The sequence below is a fragment of the Haliotis cracherodii genome, unplaced genomic scaffold (genome assembly GCF_022045235.1).
Source record: "Haliotis cracherodii isolate W230 unplaced genomic scaffold, xgHalCrac1.p SCAF_9, whole genome shotgun sequence".
NCBI classification, from domain to species: Eukaryota; Metazoa; Mollusca; class Gastropoda; order Lepetellida; family Haliotidae; genus Haliotis; species Haliotis cracherodii.
The window spans coordinates 36,084,354-36,104,209 of NW_027266343.1; the positions used below are offsets into that span (position 1 = coordinate 36,084,354).

General features: G+C 40.9%; 1 protein-coding gene across 6 annotated transcripts in view; it reads right to left on the reverse strand.

Annotated features, from left to right (window-relative positions):
- Positions 1–176: 176 nt before the first annotated feature.
- LOC139453403 (uncharacterized) overlaps positions 177–19,856 on the reverse strand; it is a 97,240-nt gene continuing 77,560 nt past the window's right edge. For 5 of the 6 annotated variants that reach the window (XM_071235083.1, XM_071235086.1, XM_071235085.1 and 2 more), the window contains 6 exons: positions 16,554–16,729; positions 15,168–15,317; positions 13,963–14,077; positions 12,144–12,321; positions 10,809–11,023; positions 177–8,046 (listed from right to left, as the gene is read on the reverse strand). In XM_071235083.1, the coding sequence (XP_071091184.1) occupies positions 7,850–8,046; positions 10,809–11,023; positions 12,144–12,321; positions 13,963–14,077; positions 15,168–15,317; positions 16,554–16,729 (1,031 nt within the window). In that variant the 3' untranslated portion in view covers positions 177–7,849. The remainder of the gene's footprint in view (positions 8,047–10,808; positions 11,024–12,143; positions 12,322–13,962; positions 14,078–15,167; positions 15,318–16,553; positions 16,730–19,856) is intronic. The other variant, XM_071235089.1, reaches the window with a different exon arrangement.

Here is a 19,856-nt window from a genome sequence, read left to right on the forward strand (position 1 = left end):
GGTACAGTGTTGGTATGGCACGGATTGAGTGAAGACTAACAACACTGACTAGAAGGTTGTGGTTCGTCATTCAACCAGCTCCTCACAGCTGCTGGAGGCACATCTCATGCAGGTGATGGGGGTGGGGGGACAGAGGAGGGAGTTTGTGGACATCATGTTTATAGGAGGACAATTTGTGTGGTGATGGAGTTTGATTGGCGTTCATGGTGTTTGTGTCATGGGATAGGAAGCCAGGGACATCTTGTTCAACTGAGTGAGTGCAATTTGGAAGATGGAGTGGTTGTGGAGTGGGCTTGGTGTTCATGGTGTTTGTGTCTGGGACAGGAAGCCTTTTGAGTGGGTGGGGTGGGGAGACAGTTTGGGGGGGCTGTGTGCGTGTGTCCTGGGGAGTTTGTAGGTCTTGGTAGGGGAGGGTTGTAGATGGCTAGGAATGAAGGGCATCAGACCTGTGCTTTAAGGACTGGTTGGGGGCTGCTGGGAAGGTGGAGATTCTCAAAATGGATTTGAACTTCTTTTACTTATGAAATGTGACCTTTCAGTACAGATACAAATTTTTAGTACCACTTTCTTCATAAAGATACAAGTACATGAACTGAAATGTCACACTGAACAACAAAAGGATGAAATCCAAGTCAATCCTACATCATTGACAATATTTCATTAAAACCAGGTGTGGGGGTGTGTTCAGGTGGTCTGGTTTTCTGTTTCAGATTTTAGGTTTTCAATACGGGACATTACAAACACCTTTTCACATATACATGGGTCAGCCTTTGCACAGAAATGAGCATAGCTCGGGGACATTAAAGTTCTGTCATCTAATTTTGACCTTACTGACCCCATATTTAATTATATATTTCTGCTGCTGAGGAGTGTGCCACCAGCTTGCTGGAGGGCCTCAGTAACAAATCTGGATCAGAGAACTGAAGTGGGTCACCTAAACAAGAGCAACCTAAACAGCTTCACTCAGGTGTCTGTACGTGTCTGTACTACATAAAGCACAAAACACAGAACATCCAAGAGTGAGAACCAATAGAAACATGGTCCTGAACCATGACACGAGTGAGTGAATGATGTACATGCCACAGGCAGCACCATTAGGCTACGACAGGCCTGACAGACAAACCAAGAACAGAAAGTATGAGCAACAATCAGCCACTGATCACCTGATCCATACAGAACCTGTGGAAGAGATACACCTTACTTGAACAGCAGCTACATTAAAGGAGCGTCTCCAAAGTTCAATGTTGGATTAATACCTTAATCTTGGAAGCCCTCCCAAAAACAAAACATCTCAAAAACACCAAATTTAAAAAAAAAAAATAATAATAAAAAATGTTGACCTTGAAGATATTCTTTTGTCAAGCGATTCCTACTTCCCATGATCCCAAACAATGGTGGTGCGTCAGAAGAGCTTTTTTACTCACTCATATTTATACCTAAGATGGTCAGATAATTTCAGAGCAAACATAACGTTATTTATTTATTGACTTGAACTGAAGATCCCCTGAAAAGATGGAAAACAGCAGACCTGTTAAACCCCAAACCCAAAAGATATTTTATCCAACGCTGAACTTTTGAACTGCACTCTTGAACCTACAAATTATGTAGACTTGCGATGAACCTGGTTAACACAGTATACAGCTGTTCTTGAATCAGCATATGCCCACTGAGTCTTCTTGTCTGGCTTTTCATAGATATGTATGGACCCCCACTGTCTATTACATGCTACAGTGGTTGTCGAGGTTGCCATGGTTACTCTGGTTGCTATGTGACCCAGCCAAGTCCTCCTCACTCACCCAGGATGTGGTTTAACAGCATTATAAACATAACAACATTCATAAATAGTCAACAGAAGTCTACAAAATAATTTTCTACTTATAAAAATATCACATCAATGAAGTGGTACAATATTTGAAATATTTTGACAATATGTTTCAACACAGAAAGCTACAGGATAAGTTGGGGCACTATTAAAGTTCATATGGATACATTTCAAAGCAAAGAGTTCCCTCAATCATTTCATTGCTTTTTCACAAATCTATATCCAATTATGCATGAAAGAACAGAAATGAACAACTCCGAGTATCATCTTCCCGAGGCAAGGGAGTTAACTGACTATAAAAGTCAAGTTTCCACCTTTGCCGAACTAGGTAGGCATTATGGAGTTATGTTTTGGTTGGAAAAACAAGTCTGTGCATAGTCACGTCAAAACACGTAACAAAGTCAACATCTGGTTCGTAAACTGACATACTGAATTCAGTCACTTGCAGGATTCAGCCGACTCAACATCGATCAGATCATCTTGACTGGGCACTGCCATGTTTGATTGAAGCAATTGTAAGTGATATGAGAGGTGGAATCTGATTGGTCAAAAGGAGGGGCATAGAAGGGACGTAACTCGTAATAATGGTGGCACTACGATCAAGCCAAGAAATTCCAGCCAAGTTCGGCAAGGTCGGAAACTTTTATAGTCAGTTAACTCCCTTGCCTCAGGAAGATGTCCGAGTATAAGACATCCACAATTATCCAGTGTATTATGTTTCCAATTTAATTTTAGAACTACAAAGGACCCATTCATTTAATCAGAATGGTATGACACTAAAAATAACTGTCCATTCATATCAATTACATGACGAGAAATTCAGAGCTGAGCACAGCTGACCTGAAACCAGGCTACAGTGGATAATGGGTCCAGGGTATTTATAATGATAGAATGGAGACATAACTGTGAATAATTGTGGATGAGTATAAGATGTTACAAAAATATCAACTGTATAATACACCACACATCTTCCATAAAACAATTTGATTTAGCTCCATTTTACAAATGAAATAATTATGCTATGCCTTTGAATCAGCTTCATAGAATAATATTCTAAGACTAAAACATAATTGCCATTGGTTCTCAGGCAACTGCCTTTGAAAATTCGGTGCATCACTTTCTACAATAAAAAGATTTGCTATCTTGTTGTCCGAATGTTTTTATTTGATTATTTATCGCAAAAAGCAAACAAAACATTTTACATTCAAAGTTTCTAAATGCCTAAGAACCAAGACAGTTTTAGTTTCAAAATATTTTTTTTAAACAGTACCACTTCTTAAAAAATTACTGCTCGAGACAAAGTAAATATCTGTGAAGGAACAGTAGTCATATACACAAAGAATTAAGAAAAAAAACATTCTAAAATAAGCCGACATTGTCAATATTATGCAAAACTACCACAAAACATACATTTCACATAAAAAATAAATACAGAAAAGTTGATAAGTACATCTTGTTGAGTAAATATATTCAGGTTGGAAAATTCAGTTCAACACATTTCTACTACTTACTAAACAATTGAGAATTATTTTCCCACAACATTTCATGCAGTGCAAGCTTTAATAGTGATGCAAGTTTCTTTCAGAGACATGTGATAATACTTTCTAGCCAATTCCTGTTTCAAGACACACAATTCAGTAGTTTGGTCTTTGTGATCTAATCAAAGAGACACACAAAGATACACCTGTAAAACACAACTCATTAACTTCACTCTTTCTCTGGTGCGAATTGCAGCCATTTTGGTAAAGGGAGATAATCCACACACAACTAGTCACACCACTGGTTCAATTGAAACATGATGTTGTCAATGATAGTTACTCAGGTGAAAACATGATGGTTGTTCATTTCATAATGATTTCTCTCTTCTATAATTATTTCACACCAGCTGACATCCCGCATTGAAACTACAGTGAAGAATATACGTGCCTAAACACAAGTTGCAGCCTCTAAACTTCAAACTGCAACAATATATCAGTTTATTCACATCACTTTCTCTGTAAACAGCCTTTAACATTCACATTTTCCCCTCAAGTCTTGTAAGCATTATCTCACTTGACCTCAAGAGTTTGTAGCTAGCCTGCTTGAACAAGACAAACATGTTTCCTATGTTTACACTTTCAATTTTATTCAGTTTCAAATTGCAGCTAAACTGAAGCATTCAGAACTGGTTCAGAATTATAGCCCTCTAATGATACTAGTCTATGAGGACACAATCACTGGACTTCTACTTGCCCTCAACACAATTTAGTAGTCTTGTGCTGGCAGACTAGGGTCAATATAAAGGCTGTTTAAAGCGGTCACAGCTTACACTGATGACTTATGATGGCCACTGTGATCAAGACGTGGAGCTGGAATCCTGTAGGCTGACTGATATTCATTTCTCACACACCACTGCCAATCTTGTTTAGACCCCAAAACGCAGATGTCCAACTGTCCAACAACACATTCTAATAAAGTCCTATAACCATCAAAACATGTATTCTGTAAGTGATATTTACTTATGATAATCCTAGCACTAAGATAGTGGAATACGATTCTGACAAGATGAGATGAGAATCATTACATATGTTCAGGGCAAAATTCCACAAAGTGATCTTAGGGTCATGCTGGTTGTAAACTCCTAATCCTAGCATAGACCTACTCCACAAGTAGGATCAGATAACTTAGTGGAACACCACTTTGAGTCTCCACAAAGCAGTCTTGGCATGAAAATTGAAATTAATTACATTGTTACAATTGCTTAGGGGGCTGGCATTTATTATAGGGGAGGGGTTAGAGGGAGTGAGTTGAGGGTTGGGGGTATCACTAAAGATATGACAGTCTCTTGGAGAGGAAGGGGGAAAAATGTATGACGGCATGGGGATTGTGATATTCATTTAATAAACATTCAAAACTCCCCCTGGAATATGATATGGTTGCTATCTTATGCTAGTCATAGCGCTAAGATTGCTTTGTGCACAAGACCCAGGGCCTCGTTTCACAAAGCGATCTTAGCGCTAAGATGATCGTCCCATACTTTAACACTGACTAAGGGCGGTCATAGCACTAAGATCATTTTGCGGAACGGGGGTCTGGAGATAATGAATAATCCTTTCCTACTTTAATGAGTATCATATCAATTGTTGGTTCATCTGAGGTAGGTACAAGGTTCACACATTTAAACAAGGTACATATAGTATGCAATCACTCAGAATAACATATATGATATTCCATGAGTGCATGTTAAGTAACCCAATCCAACAGAACTTTTGTTTACTTGGTAAACTGAACTCACACAAACAAACTAAAGACACATGGTTCTCCATTCATTTGAATTCATATATCCTGGTGTCACTCCAATCTCATAAAAATCAGAATTTTGTTCTCGCTACTGCTAAACAAAGATCTGTGGACATCCCATTACAGGTCACCTCAGAATGACCTTCATCTGACCAATCAAATCTTACCAGATCGGGGTCGGAATGTGTTTTCTCATCATGCAACCTCGGGTTATTCTGAAAGACAGTTACTGTCTGAACAACTGATAACGTCAAACTTTTTGTCTGTCTGTTGCTTCATTGACATAAACATTTAATAAGCAAGATATTTTCTTTCGCCTTTTGGACATACTACCATATAATCATGGCTATCTTTAGACATTCAAGAATTATCTTTGTTCAGTTACCAAATTTTGAATCAATGTTTTTCAAAACATAGTCTGGAATGAAAGACACCAGAAACTACTGCCGTGAAGCTTGAGAAGGCTGCCTACTGATTAGCTAATGTTGATATAATATTAGAAATTTCATTGGTTGATCAAAGTTATTGAAAGGTCGTGACCTGTAATGGAATGCCCTCAGATCTTTGTGATTTTAATGAGGTCGGTGTCATGCTTTCGTGCCACTAAGGAGCCTCGTCATGGTAAACTCTCAGCCTTACCACTGAAATGTGATTAGAGTTATCTCCCCTTGTCATGTACACAAATTTAGAGACTTGAGGACAAAAAGGCTCTTTTCCTATTGGGGTGGGAGGCAAATATGGCTCTTGTTAAGATTCAGATTGTGCAGGTCAGGCATTGAGAGAACACAACACTCATGGACTAACGCTGAACAACAAAGTAGATACAGGTGATGATGTCAACATGAAAACAAACAGTGCATAGCTAAAGGGGTAAAGTAATTGGCCTTGTAAAATATAACCGGCATGATATGCTTCAAGCCATCATAAAAGACAACTATGTTAAAATTATACAGGTCATAAATATAGTTTTACACTGCTTTTAGCAATATTCCAGCAATATCACAGCGAGGATAGCCAAGACAGACTTTAAACATTGTACCCATGTGACAATCAAACCTGGGTCTTCAGTCTGACCACTAGGCTACCATCTTGTATGATACAGATCTTGAGCTCCTCTAAACAAAAACAATCCCTACTAAATTACTAAATATCAATTAAAAATATATAAATCACTCCACATCCAATTATGTATGTGCATCTCATATTACCTGAACAATCAACCTATCGACAAATACAACCAAGATCTTCGTCTTCTCTTCTCTGCACATTATTTGATATTCAAAATTAATGAACAAGAAAAGTCAAACAGCAATATACATCGTCAATGTTAAAAAAGCTCAGATCTCCTATGGTTCAAATAAATACAAAATTCATAAATGATAAATAAAATAAATAAATGTACAAAAAGTACAGAATTTCTAAAACATAAACCTTCTGTTCCCTAACTATGAAAGTGGTATATATAAGCATGACAAATAGAAAGTGATTAAAATAATACTTATTGATGATGATTATTGTTGTCACCTGACAATGATACTGTGCTGTAAAAGAAAACAACAGGAAGAATTCATCATTAAATGCTTGACCTTTCTGACATCTGTAACCAGTCACGTTCACATAAAATATATTTCAGGGGCATGTCATTGTTAGAAGCACACATACAATCACAACTTAAGCATTTGTAAGATGTTGAATTCAAGCAAAACATATCCTACAGCCAGCATATATTTCTCACATCAACTCCATCATTTCAATAGGAGTTTGACATATGGAGCAACCCTCGAGAGGACAAATTCCCATCCTACCCATAACATACCACCTACTACCTTACTTCAAATTTCAGAAAAATCAGAAATGAGTGAGGATAAATGTTTGATTGTCATGACAGTAAATATGATTGAATGCAAAATTAAACATTGGTAGCTTGTTGTAAACACTGTGAACAAATCTAATGAACTTGTTCAACCCCTCTCCCTGTCTGATTCGGTCTGAAAATAAACATTATATTGTATCACAGAGTCCAAGTAGTCGCATATCACAGGCAGTGCCGCATCCAGGGGCCATAACTCTTGTCCTGTATTCCTTCAGAAACAAGCACCTGTTGTGAGGATATGTCCCACAAACACAGTCCTGGCTTTTGTTTCTGTGGAAATGATGATCGCCATCTTGGCAAGATGTTCCTAAACACAACACTGGTCACCTTTTCATCCATGAACAGGTCACGTCATCAAATATGAAATTTGGCTTGACGAAGCTGATTATCATACTGTATGTTTAAATGTTCTTTCACATGCTATGAGACGAAGAAATCGTATCACAATTCCCAGATTGCCATTTCTCTTAAAGCACTGTCAGATTGTTTTTAGTGCATGTTTAATTTCTGTCACCTTTTTCAACCAATCACTCTTCTTTTTCAACTCAGACTTCTGAGTGCTTTACTTGCATGCTTCTGTGTTGGTAACTTGAGATTTGCCATTCTTCAGTATTTGATGTCAACATAATGCGTGTCTTCCACTCAAGTTCTAGCTTTACTCTAAAGAAACAGAGGATGTCCAGTGACAACTGTTCCTGGGATAAGATCATGCATCCTAGTTCGTTTTTCAAAAGGATTTTCGCCTTCATCACATCCCAAGGTGCTGTCAATGTTTGGTACTGGACCAAACGAACATAGCAAGAGTTACTTCCCTTTGATTCTCCTGTTACGATGGCAGCCTCCATGACACAGAGGCAGGACATGTCTTGTTCACCTCAGCTCTCTCCCCCTTGACCACTAAAACAAGATGGCAGCCTCCATGACCGTGTGCCACCATGAACTCTCAGAGCTAGCCAGTCGTCCATGTTGGGCACACTGCAGATGTCAGACTCGTCGCCGCAGTCGCAGGAACCACCCTCAGCCTTGCTGGTGCTGCTTTGGGGGCTGATGACGTCAGAGCTGTACTCGCAACCTACACGTAAGAACAGAGAGGTTATGACTTCTAATTTGATTTAAACTATTATGATGACGTCCAACTATTATTCTTGTAATTGATTCCTAGCCAGGAATTCACTGGCCATTCTGAAAAAGTAGAACTTGAATCTGTGGATTCCTGAAGTAGAATCAACTAGCTCCTTTAGGGCTCATTGATTCTACTCCCAGAATCAACAGATTCTCATGATTTCTCTATTACAAAGACAACAGATTTTTTTATACAAACTGTCAGCAGATATGCTGTAAAAACAATGACAGCTCTCGGTTGGTTGTCGCTTTTCTGTTAACTGTTTGGTTTACAAATGGAAGTCAATGATTGGACTCTTACACTCATTAAGGTTATGCTTGAATCGCAACATACCACATTTTGTTCTGACCCATGAAGATCCGGGGTAGAATAGGTCTTCAGCAATCCATGCTTGTCGTAAAAGGCGACTATGCTTGTCGTAAGAGGCGACTAACGGGATCGGGTGGTCAGACTCGCTGACATGGTTGGTGCATGTCATTGTACCTCAATTGCGTGGATCGATGCCCAATATGTTAATCACTGGATTGTCTGGTCCAGGCTCATTATTTACAGACCGCCGCCATATAGCTGGAATATTGCTGAGTGCGGCGTAAAACAACAAACAAACAAACAAAACTTTACTGAAACCTACATCATCAACACACCACAAAATGCACCTACAGGAAGTGACGTCAGCAGAAGAAATGTATTTCTTCTGCTGATAATTATTATTTTGTGGTGTGTACTAACTACTGATATTGTTCCATTGTGTGTTTTTGATAGTGTTGTAGAAAAGACCCATTACTTTATCGATTATCTAACTCATTCAAGCTTGTTGCACCTTTGTTATCTCATAACTTTTGTTGTTCTTACAGGTACATATATATGCTCTCTGCCTCATGGCATTTATTTACCTGATGAAGGAGTAAGAATATACTCTGAAACATGTTCTTCATAATTAAGAAGTTGACACCCATAAATTCTCTTCCTTAGGCTAAAAACAATAATACAATGGTTCTCAGGCACCGCCCACATGATCATAAAGTCTGACACATTTTTCTTCTTTTTTTGCTCATTTCCAAAAAAATAAAGAAATCCTAATACGGTACTTATAAACAATGCGATATAACATAGCACGCAATTACTTCCCTTTACATGCACACTGCTTTACTGCACATCTTGTGTTATGGTCATGGCAGCAATAGTTTGCATGTCCAGGTTGATGGTACACAACTGTTTATTTGGTTACGTACTAGTTTGAACAACAACAAAAAACTAAAGAAACAACTGAATGCCAGCACTATATTTTCAAAAGTCATTGCCTGAGAACCAATTCTTTCATTTTCTTAAGCCTTATGTACACAACATTCATCAAACAGGTGCACATGGTGTATACACAGGCATGAGATCAGAACATTCTGGTCTGGGATGAAGGCTCATTCAAACACCATGAATGATGCAAATTACAATATTCCACAAGGTGCAAAATGATTGAAAAGAGGATAAAATTAAAAATGTAGAATTGTTAGGCTAAAAAACATAATAGTCTTGGTTCTCAGGCACTGCCCACATCTTCATAAAGTTTATTGCACGTATCGTTGTTTCTGTTTTCAATTTTTTTTGTGCATTGTGTTTAAGTATTAGGATTTTTATATTTTTTTTAATATGGAACTAAAAACAAAAGGGGTGGCAGACTTTACGATGATGCCTGAGAACCAAGACTATTTTAGCCTTATGTCTGTGTATGCACAACCTGTATAGTGTTACAATTAATGATGATAAAGAGGTGATGGTCTGATACACTTTCTACCATTTGAATATTGAAACAATATACATATATATCCCGATACATCGTATGCATCAATAATACCATTGTTTCCAGTTTTACATCAACATGCCTATATCTATATACCAAAGTTCTGAGATCTACAAGTCAGTGATCTAAGAGCTACAAGCCAGTGATCTAAGAGCTACAAGCCAGTGATCTAAGAGCTTCAAGCCAGTGTTCTGGGAGTTACAAGTCAGTGATCTACAAGCTGATCTTGGATCTTCATGCTAATGCTTTAGTATCTACAAGCCATATACAGGGAATTCCATGCAAGTATTTCAAAGTTAATGTTGAAGCTCATGTTTTTTCAACATGATGACTGACAAAGAGGATGTATAGTACACTGTGCAGAAGGCATAGGAAGGCAGGGCCATTGCTGACTATAGTTCCAATGTGTGTGTTTGTGTGAGCGTGCGTGTTTTTAGGGGCAATAGGAAGGCGAGGCCATTGCGCTGACTATAGTTCTAATAGGGGTGTGTGTGTGGGGGGTGTGTGTGGGGGGGGGGGGGCAATATGAAGGCAGAGTCATTGCTGACACTATATAGTTCTAATAGGGGTGTGGGTGTGTCTGCTCAAAGTTCTTGACGATATCTATACATTATATGCACACAAGCAATGACAAAAGCAATAGGAATTAAAAGCAAGCAGTGATAATGACTGTTAAGACTGGTTAGAGCCAAACATGTGGCTGAAGGAACAGTAGCTGAATGATTTTAGGTGATGTTTCAAATCTTGCAAGGGGAAGGGCCAATGCTGACTACATTTCCAATATGAGGGTGTGGGGGGGGGTGCTTTGGGGAGAAAGGGCCAGTGTTGATTACAGTTCCAATAAGAGTGTGTATGTGTGTAGGAGGGAGATGGGGAGGCGTGCAGCAGGACCATTGCTGACTATAGTTACACATACTTAAGCACTCACTGAGGTCCTCCGCTGAACAGTCACGTAGGCGGCTTGCCGTACGCTTCTTGGGCTGCTTCTTAAGAATAAGGACAATACCATTGAGAAACTTGAAGATGGACAGGTCAAGGACACTCTGTTTGACCTCTGGGTTAGTTATGGCATTACCAATCCAGGACTTTAGGAAAGTGAAGTCGATACCAAGTTGTTGGGCACCTGGGACACTGAAACAACAACAAAAACATTTCTGAGTGAAGTCAATGTGGTTTTAGGGCTGCAGTCAGTAATATTCCTGTTCTTTCACACAGCCTGTAAATAGACAAGGTCAGTGGATGACAGCATGGATCCACAACACTGAATTACAATGACACAATCTATTGGCCATTGTTACCACCAGATCATTAGCAGAACAGAACATGAATGGTTTACTAAAACATAACCAGCAACTTGTGACTTTAGCTCCTAGTCCACTTTAGCCTGAGTCTAGTAAAAATATTTTCGGTCTACAGAACTACTGAAAATGATGTCAAGTGACAGGCCTGGACAGTAGACTGAAAAAGTTTGGCAAATGCAGCATAACCTTCAAAACAAAAAGTAAAGATCTCGTAATCTGCATGACAAAGTCACGTGACATCTAATTTTAGCAAGGCTCATACAGATATGGAACACTAAAATTCAAGGCCTTTTCAAGGTTTTCAACTGTCACTTTCAAGGTCTCTTCAGTTGAGTTATAAGCCTTAATCAGTCATTATGTTTTTTTTAATCCTGCATATGTAAGACCTCAAAAGCAGTATGAACATCACAAATTTTTCAACAAGATTTTTTTTTTTACAGACAACAAATAAAATAAATTGTCTGTCATGAAATAAATTCTTCATGGTCTTTGACACACAAATCTATCACTTTGATAAATCACACTTCAACTTTTATTAACAAGTATGTATATGTCACTCTGTACACATTCATGGCTTTTCCAGCTATTTTGGTTATTTTCAAGGCTTTTTAAAGCAGACACTAAAATTCAAGGCTTTTCAAGGAGGACCTTTTCAAGCCTGAATGAACCTTGTTTCAGATTTAGAACAAGGCCAACAACAAAAACAAAAGTGAAACAAAAGATTAGACATGTATTTCCCCATAACACTAACTTCTCCTATGCTCCTGTTTCAAACGTTTGGTGAAAGATCATGGCTTGGTGTTACTATTTATCCCAGACTAGAATGTTGATCAGTTTCCTTAACGCTGGTGAAAGGTGTAAAGATATTACGCTTTGAAAACACCTTAATTCATTTCTACCTTTTATCTTATGGGGTTTTCAATGACAGGCCTGTTATATATGTCGATTACCTAAACTTGATCTTTTCCTTCAGGATGAGGTTTGTCCATGCTTCACAGATGGCCACAGTTGCCAAGGAGATGACACTGAGCTGAGATGGCAGATTGAGTTTACTGACTCCATCAATGACCGGTTCCAAGATGGCCTCCAACACCTGCTCCACATACAGATTCGCTGACACAGGGGATTCTGCAAATGTCAAGGTCACATGAGACACATGATAGCAGCAATAACTTCAAATGGTTCAGACATCAACAATTTTTCTACGGGAATCATGTAAATGTCAAAGATGTAACGCTGACTTACAGTTAAGGCCGTCGCGAAACATCAATCGAGGCAATTTGATGATTCAGTCAAGATAGTCAGAAGATTTAGATGAATTTAGGTCAGAATAACTTATCTGACCGCCTCACTATCAAACAGCCGGACACACATCATTTCATTGTCCCTACAGACAAATTAAATCCCTATGTGTTTCCCATTCTTTCTTTCCACGATGAAATGCTGTAAATAACGCAAGCGTGTATTAAATGCGAAAGGCCTTTGCACGCAATAATAAACATCGCCTTTATATAAAAATAAGACATTTTGGATAGAAGGAATACTTAAACTTAAACATATGCTAAAAACAAACAACTATGTATTCAACACCACTGTTTATTGAGCAGCACTTGTTACAAGTATATACTGTCAACAATGTCATTCAAACACTAATTACATCCTGTGTATTGTCACTGCTGAGGTCATGTCAAGAGTTCTCATCACTGATCACACCTGCAAGTCCAGACAGACGCCACCCACGCAACACGATGTTTTGTTCTTTGCAACTGCGTCAAAGGTCGACACGTGCCAGCACAATGTATTGTTTTAGCGGAAGTACTCTACTCAGCGCTAATAAGCAGTGCTAATTGGTGCGTGATTGGATTAATGTAAGATTGGCATCAGGTGAGGAGTTCTCCTGTAAACCTGACAGAGGACATTTTCTTTAGATAGAAATCTACTGATGCTTGAGAGAAGGGGGGATGTCGCATTCATATTGAGTCACATTTTGGGCTAGGGGCCAGTGGTTGCATTCTTTTGGAGACGCTTTAATTTCACGATTTACAGTACACCCTACACATAGTCTAACCAGACATTCATGCCTCATGTGAATCAAAATCAACAGTAATGTGACATCGTCTTGAGGAAATTGTAACAAAAACAGAAAATGATAAATGCCTACAGCCTCATATTAAAAGCAAATAAAGGATAAAAAGCTCATAATCAATTTATTGTGGCCCTCTCAGGGGAAGTGCATACAGTTTTACCATTTTTTTTTCTTGACAAGTACACCACATGCATTGTTGTACCAAACATTCATGCTTCTTGTGACCCGTGAAGATCCGGGTTAGAATAGGTCTTCAGCAACCCATGCTTGTCGTAACAGGCGACTGTGCTTGTTGTAAGAGGCGACTAACGGGATTGGTTCGTCAGGCTTGCTGACTCGGTTGATGCATGTCATTGTACCTCAATTGCGTGGATCGATGCTCATGATATCAATCACTGGATTGTCTGGTCCAGACTCATTTATTTACAGACCGGGGTCATATAGCTGGAATACTGCTGAGTGCCGGGTTACACAACAAACAAACAAACAAAATCTTGCTTCATGTGATTTACAATAGTTCAAGAATGAACACTTTGTTTAAAAAATCAAATACATTATTTATTGTGGCCATACCAGGGGAAGTTTGTAGTGGCTGGATTAAAAGTAATCCAGGTCTGGGGAATGCATGCATTGTGACTGACAAATGGAGTAATAACCCCTCCACATCTGGCTTGTGTACCTACCCAGGGCAGTCTTTCTTCTCCACGGTTTGCCCAATGGCATTGTATCTCGAAAGTAGTCTGACGCAATCTTCCCACACTTCTCAGAAAACAGCTTCATTGATGCTCCAGAGAGACTCTGACACAATAAACATTGAAAATCATTATTTTTTTAGTCAGAACAAAAATCCATAGTAGACATACATCAATTCATTATTCTTATCTTCTTGCTATTTCATCTAGCCCAACTCAGATGATCCATGTCTGTGAGTTCTGACCTCTTGGTTCACTAACCTGCAGCTGAGCTTCGATCTCCCCGAGTTGATGACAGACCTGACCTCTGACCTCTTGGTTCACTAACCTGCAGCTGAGCTTCGATCTCCCCGAGATGATGACAGATCTGACCTCATGGTTCACTAACCTGCAGCTGAGCTTCGATCTCCCCGAGTTGATGACAGACCTGACCTCTGACCTCTTGGTTCACTAACCTGCAGCTGAGCTTCGATCTCCCCGAGATGATGACAGATCTGACCTCATGGTTCACTTACCTGCAGCTGAGCTTCGATCTCCCCGAGATAATGACAGATCTGACCTCAGGGTTCACTTACCTGCAGCTGAGCATCGATCTCCCCGAGATGATGACAGATCTGACTTCATGGTTCACTTACCTGCAGCTGAGCTTCGATCTCCCCGAGTTGATGACAGATCTGACCTCATGGTTCACTTACCTGCAGCTGAGCATCGATCTCCCCGAGATGATGACAGATCTGACCTCATGGTTCACTTACCTGCAGCTGAGCTTCGATCTCCCCGAGTTGATGACCGATCTGACCTCATGGTTCACTTACCTGCAGCTGAGCTTCGATCTCCCCGAGTTGATGACCGATCTGACCTCATGGTTCACTTACCAGCAGCTGAGCTTCGATCTCCCTGAGTTGATGACAGATCTGACCTCATGGTTCACTTACCTGCAGCTGAGCTTCGATCTCCCTGAGATGATGACAAATCTGACCTCTGACCTCATGGTTAACTTACCTGCAGCTGAGCATTGATCTCTGTAAGTTGATGACCTATCTGACCTCATGGTTTAATAACCTGCAGCTGAGCATCGATCTCCCCGAGTTTATGACAGATCTGACCTCTAACCTCATGGTTCACTTACCTGCAGCTGAGCATTGATCTCCCTGAGTTTGTGACAGATCTGACCTCTAACCTCATGGTTCACTTACCTGCAGCTGAGCATTGATCTCTGTAAGTTGATGACAGGTCTGTGAGATCTGCCCCCCTGACAGGAGATCAAGTGTGGAGTTCTGGGTGACCCCGGACTGGGTCAGGTTCTCCAGATAGTACAGAACCTGCTTGGTCTCGTCCACTAGCATCTGTAGGACAAAAGGACCACTCATCAATAACCTGTCAATGTGCATGGTATGTGTCCATATCACAAACAAATGCACGATTTGTGAGTTTTGTCTAACTTTGCTTTGAACAGAATTTCAAACATACTACTCAAAAGAAGTTAAAGAACACCCGCTTCTTTCATACCTATAGTAATATGAAAGTATTGCATGTTTCTTAACTTCTTTTGAGTTGCATATATCTATCAGAGTGATTAAGCTTTGGTGAACCCCATGGGACAGGTATGGTGCTGACAGAGCAGGAATCATAATCAAGACAAGACTGGGCTTGAAACCAATGGCCACATTTACTGAATGAGACTTCACAGCATTGCATCATGGGAATGAATGAGGAGAGGTGGAGTTCACCTCTCAACATTCACTGAAAGAGAGAATCTTCATCTATGGCTGAGTGAGTATGGTTTTACACCGCTTTTAGCAATATTCCAGCAATATCTCGACGGGGGACACCAGAAATGGGCTTCACACATTGTACCCATGACGGGAATCGAACCCGGTTCTTCGGCGTGACGAGCAAACGCTTTAACCACTAGGCCACCCGACCGCCCTCATCTATGGCTGAACAGAAACATGAGATGTGGTTTGATTTTATTTCAATTCTGATGGGGATTCCAGGTAAGAATATATCTCCAGGAACCTTTACTTGTCATAAGAGGCGACTAAGTAGATCAGGTGGTAAGGCTCAGTGACCTGGTTTTCTGGGGATCACTGTACCAATAACTAGTTTGTCTGGTCCAGGCTCGATTACAGAGCTCATTACAGGTTTGGAAATAGCAAACTGTGGTATTAAATAACCAAAAAAAATGCAAACACATTACTTTAAACTTTTAACCGTGGTTACCTTACATAAGTCATGAGTATGTACATTTACAATCACTGACCCAATATATGTTTTATACTCTGAGCTCACCTCCAACAAAATTGAAAATTATTCATTTATACTTGATACAAACAGGTCAGACAAAGGTATGTTGGGCCAGGTGCATCATGAAACAAGAATGCACTTTGTGTCTTCATTATGCCTGAAGATGAAAGGTTCACAATGTCTTCTGCTATTGAGGTCGCCGAGAACAGCTGCAAACTTGCTGATGCACCACAAAGCAATAATCACTCACTCAAACATTTTTTCAGGTCAACAGTGCCACGAGTAGTTCCAAAAGTGCTGATGCAGCAATAATGCCATTTCCCTCACTAACTCACCTTGAGGTCAGTGTGTGTGATGAGGAGGAACGCGCTGACTGACCAGGAGGCCAGAAACTGATGTGTCTTCACCATACACCAGCTGTGAGCAGCCCGACACGTCATCAGCACACGCAGGCAGATGCCGGCCACCAGCGACAAGTCCACGTCTTGTCTCGCAAGCAAACTCGAAGAATCTGAAGGCACAGTAACAATATGTTAATAGTTTTTTCTTGATTTTATGTCTTCGAAAACTGAAAACATATCTGTCATGAGAGACTTGCCACTCAGTAATATATAGCAGTCAACAAATCTGTCACAGGGCACTTGCCCCTCAGTAATATATAGCAGTCAACAAGTCTGTCAGGAGAGACTCGCCCTCAGTACTATATAGCAGTGAACAAGTCTGTCATGAGAGACTCGCCCTCAGTAATATATAGCAGTCAACAAGTCTGTCATGAGAGACTTGCCCCTCAGTAACATATAGCAGTCAACTAGTTGGTCACGAGGGACTTGCCCTCAGTACTATATAGCAGTGAACAAGTCTGTCATGAGAGACTCGCCCTCAGTACTATATAGCAGTGAACAAGTCTGTCATGAGAGACCTGCCCTCAGTGATATATAGCAGTCAACAAGTCTGTCATGAGAGACTCGCCCTCAGTACTATATAGCAGTGAACAAGTCTGTCATGAGAGACTCGCCCTCAGTAATATATAGCAGTCAACAAGTCAGTCATGAGAGACTTGCCCTCAGTAACATATAGCAGTCAACAAGTCGGTCATGAGAAACTTGCCCTCAGTGATGTATAGCAGTCAACAAGTCTGTCAGCTAGTCTGTCATGAGAGACTTGCCCTCAGTAATGTATAGCAGTCAACAAGTCTGTCATGAGAGACTTGCCCCTCAGTACTATATAGCAGGCAACAAGTCTGTCATGAGAGACTCGCCCTCAGTACTATATAGCAGGCAACAAGTCTGTCTTGAGAGACTCGCCCTCAGTACTATATAGCAGGCAACAAGTCAGTCATGAGAGACTCGCCCCTCAGTGATATATAGCAGTCAACAAGTCTGTCAGTCTGTCATGAGAGACTTGACCTCAGTACTATATAGCAGTGAACAAGTCTGTCATGAGAGACTCGCCCCTCAGTACTATATAGCAGGCAACAAGTCTGTCATGAGAGACTCGCCCTCAGTACTATATAGCAGGCAACAAGTCTGTCTTGAGAGACTCGCCCTCAGTACTATATAGCAGGCAACAAGTCTGTCATGAGAGACTTGCCCCTCAGTGATATATAGCAGTCAACAAGTCTGTCAGTCTGTCATGAGAGACTTGACCTCAGTACTATATAGCAGTGAACAAGTCTGTCATGAGAGACTCGCCCCTCAGTACTATATAGCAGGCAACAAGTCTGTCATGAGAGACTCGCCCTCAGTACTATATAGCAGGCAACAAGTCTGTCATGAGAGACTCGCCCCTCAGTACTATATAGCAGGCAACAAGTCTGTCATGAGAGACTCGCCCCTCAGTACTATATAGCAGGCAACAAGTCTGTCATGAGAGACTCGCCCTCAGTACTATATAGCAGGCAACAAGTCTGTCATGAGAGACTTGCCCTCAGTACTATATAGCAGTCAACAAGTCTGTCATGAGAGACTTGCCCCTCAGTACTATATAGCAGGCAACAAGTCTGTCATGAGAGACTCGCCCTCAGTAATATATAGCAGGCAACAAGTCTGTCATGAGAGACTCGCCCTCAGTACTATATAGCAGGCAACAAGTCTGTCATGAGAGACTCGCCCTCAGTAATATATAGCAGGCAACAAGTCTGTCAGGAGAGACTTGCCCCTCAGTACTATATAGCAGGCAACAAGTCTGTCATGAGAGACTCGCCCTCAGTACTATATAGCAGGCAACAAGTCTGTCATGAGAGACTCGCCCTCAGTAATATATTGCAGTCAACAAGTCTGTCATGAGAGACTCGCCCTCAGTACTATATAGCAGGCAACAAGTCTGTCATGAGAGACTCGCCCTCAGTACTATATAGCAGGCAACAAGTCTGTCATGAGAGACTCGCCCTCAGTACTATATAGCAGGCAACAAGTCTGTCATGAGAGACTTGCCCTCAGTACTATATAGCAGGCAACAAGTCTGTCATGAGAGACTTGCCCCTCAGTACTATATAGCAGGCAACAAGTCTGTCATGAGAGACTCGCCCTCAGTAATATATAGCAGGCAACAAGTCTGTCATGAGAGACTCGCCCTCAGTACTATATAGCAGGCAACAAGTCTGTCATGAGAGACTCGCCCTCAGTAATATATAGCAGGCAACAAGTCTGTCAGGAGAGACTTGCCCCTCAGTACTATATAGCAGGCAACAAGTCTGTCATGAGAGACTCGCCCTCAGTACTATATAGCAGGCAACAAGTCTGTCATGAGAGACTCGCCCTCAGTAATATATTGCAGTCAACAAGTCTGTCATGAGAGACTCGCCCTCAGTAATATATAGCAGGCAACAAGTCTGTCATGAGAGACTCGCCCTCAGTACTATATAGCAGGCAACAAGTCTGTCATGAGAGACTCGCCCTCAGTAATATATAGCAGGCAACAAGTCTGTCATGAGAGACTCGCCCTCAGTACTATATAGCAGTGAACAAGTCTGTCATGAGAGACTCGCCCTCAGTACTATATAGCAGTGAACAAGTCTGTCTGGAGGGACTCGCCCTTAGTACTATATAGCAGGCAACAAGTCTGTCAGGAGAGACTTGCCCCTCAGTGATGTATAGCAGTCAACAAGTCTGTCAGGAGAGACTTGCCCCTCAGTGATGTATAGCAGTCAACAAGTCTGTCAGGAGAGACTTGCCCCTCAGTGATATATAGCAGTCAACACGTCGGTCAGGAGAGACTTGCCCCTCAGTAATATATAGCAGTCAACACGTCGGTCAGGAGAGACTTGCCCCTCAGTAACATATAGCAGTCAACAAGTCGGTCAGGAGAGACCTGCCCTCAGTAACATATAGCAGTCAACAAGTCTGTCAGGAGAGACCTGCCCTCAGTAACATATAGCAGTCAACAAGTCTGTCATGAGAGACCTGCCCTCAGTAACATATAGCAGTCAACAAGTCTGTCAGGAGAGACTTGCCCCTCAGTAACATATAGCAGTCAACAAGTCGGTCAGGAGAGACTTGCCCCTCAGTAACATATAGCAGTCAACAAGTCGGTCAGGAGAGACTTGCCCCTCAGTAACATATAGCAGTCAACAAGTCGGTCAGGAGAGACTTGCCCCTCAGTAACATATAGCAGTCAACAAGTCGGTCAGGAGAGACTTG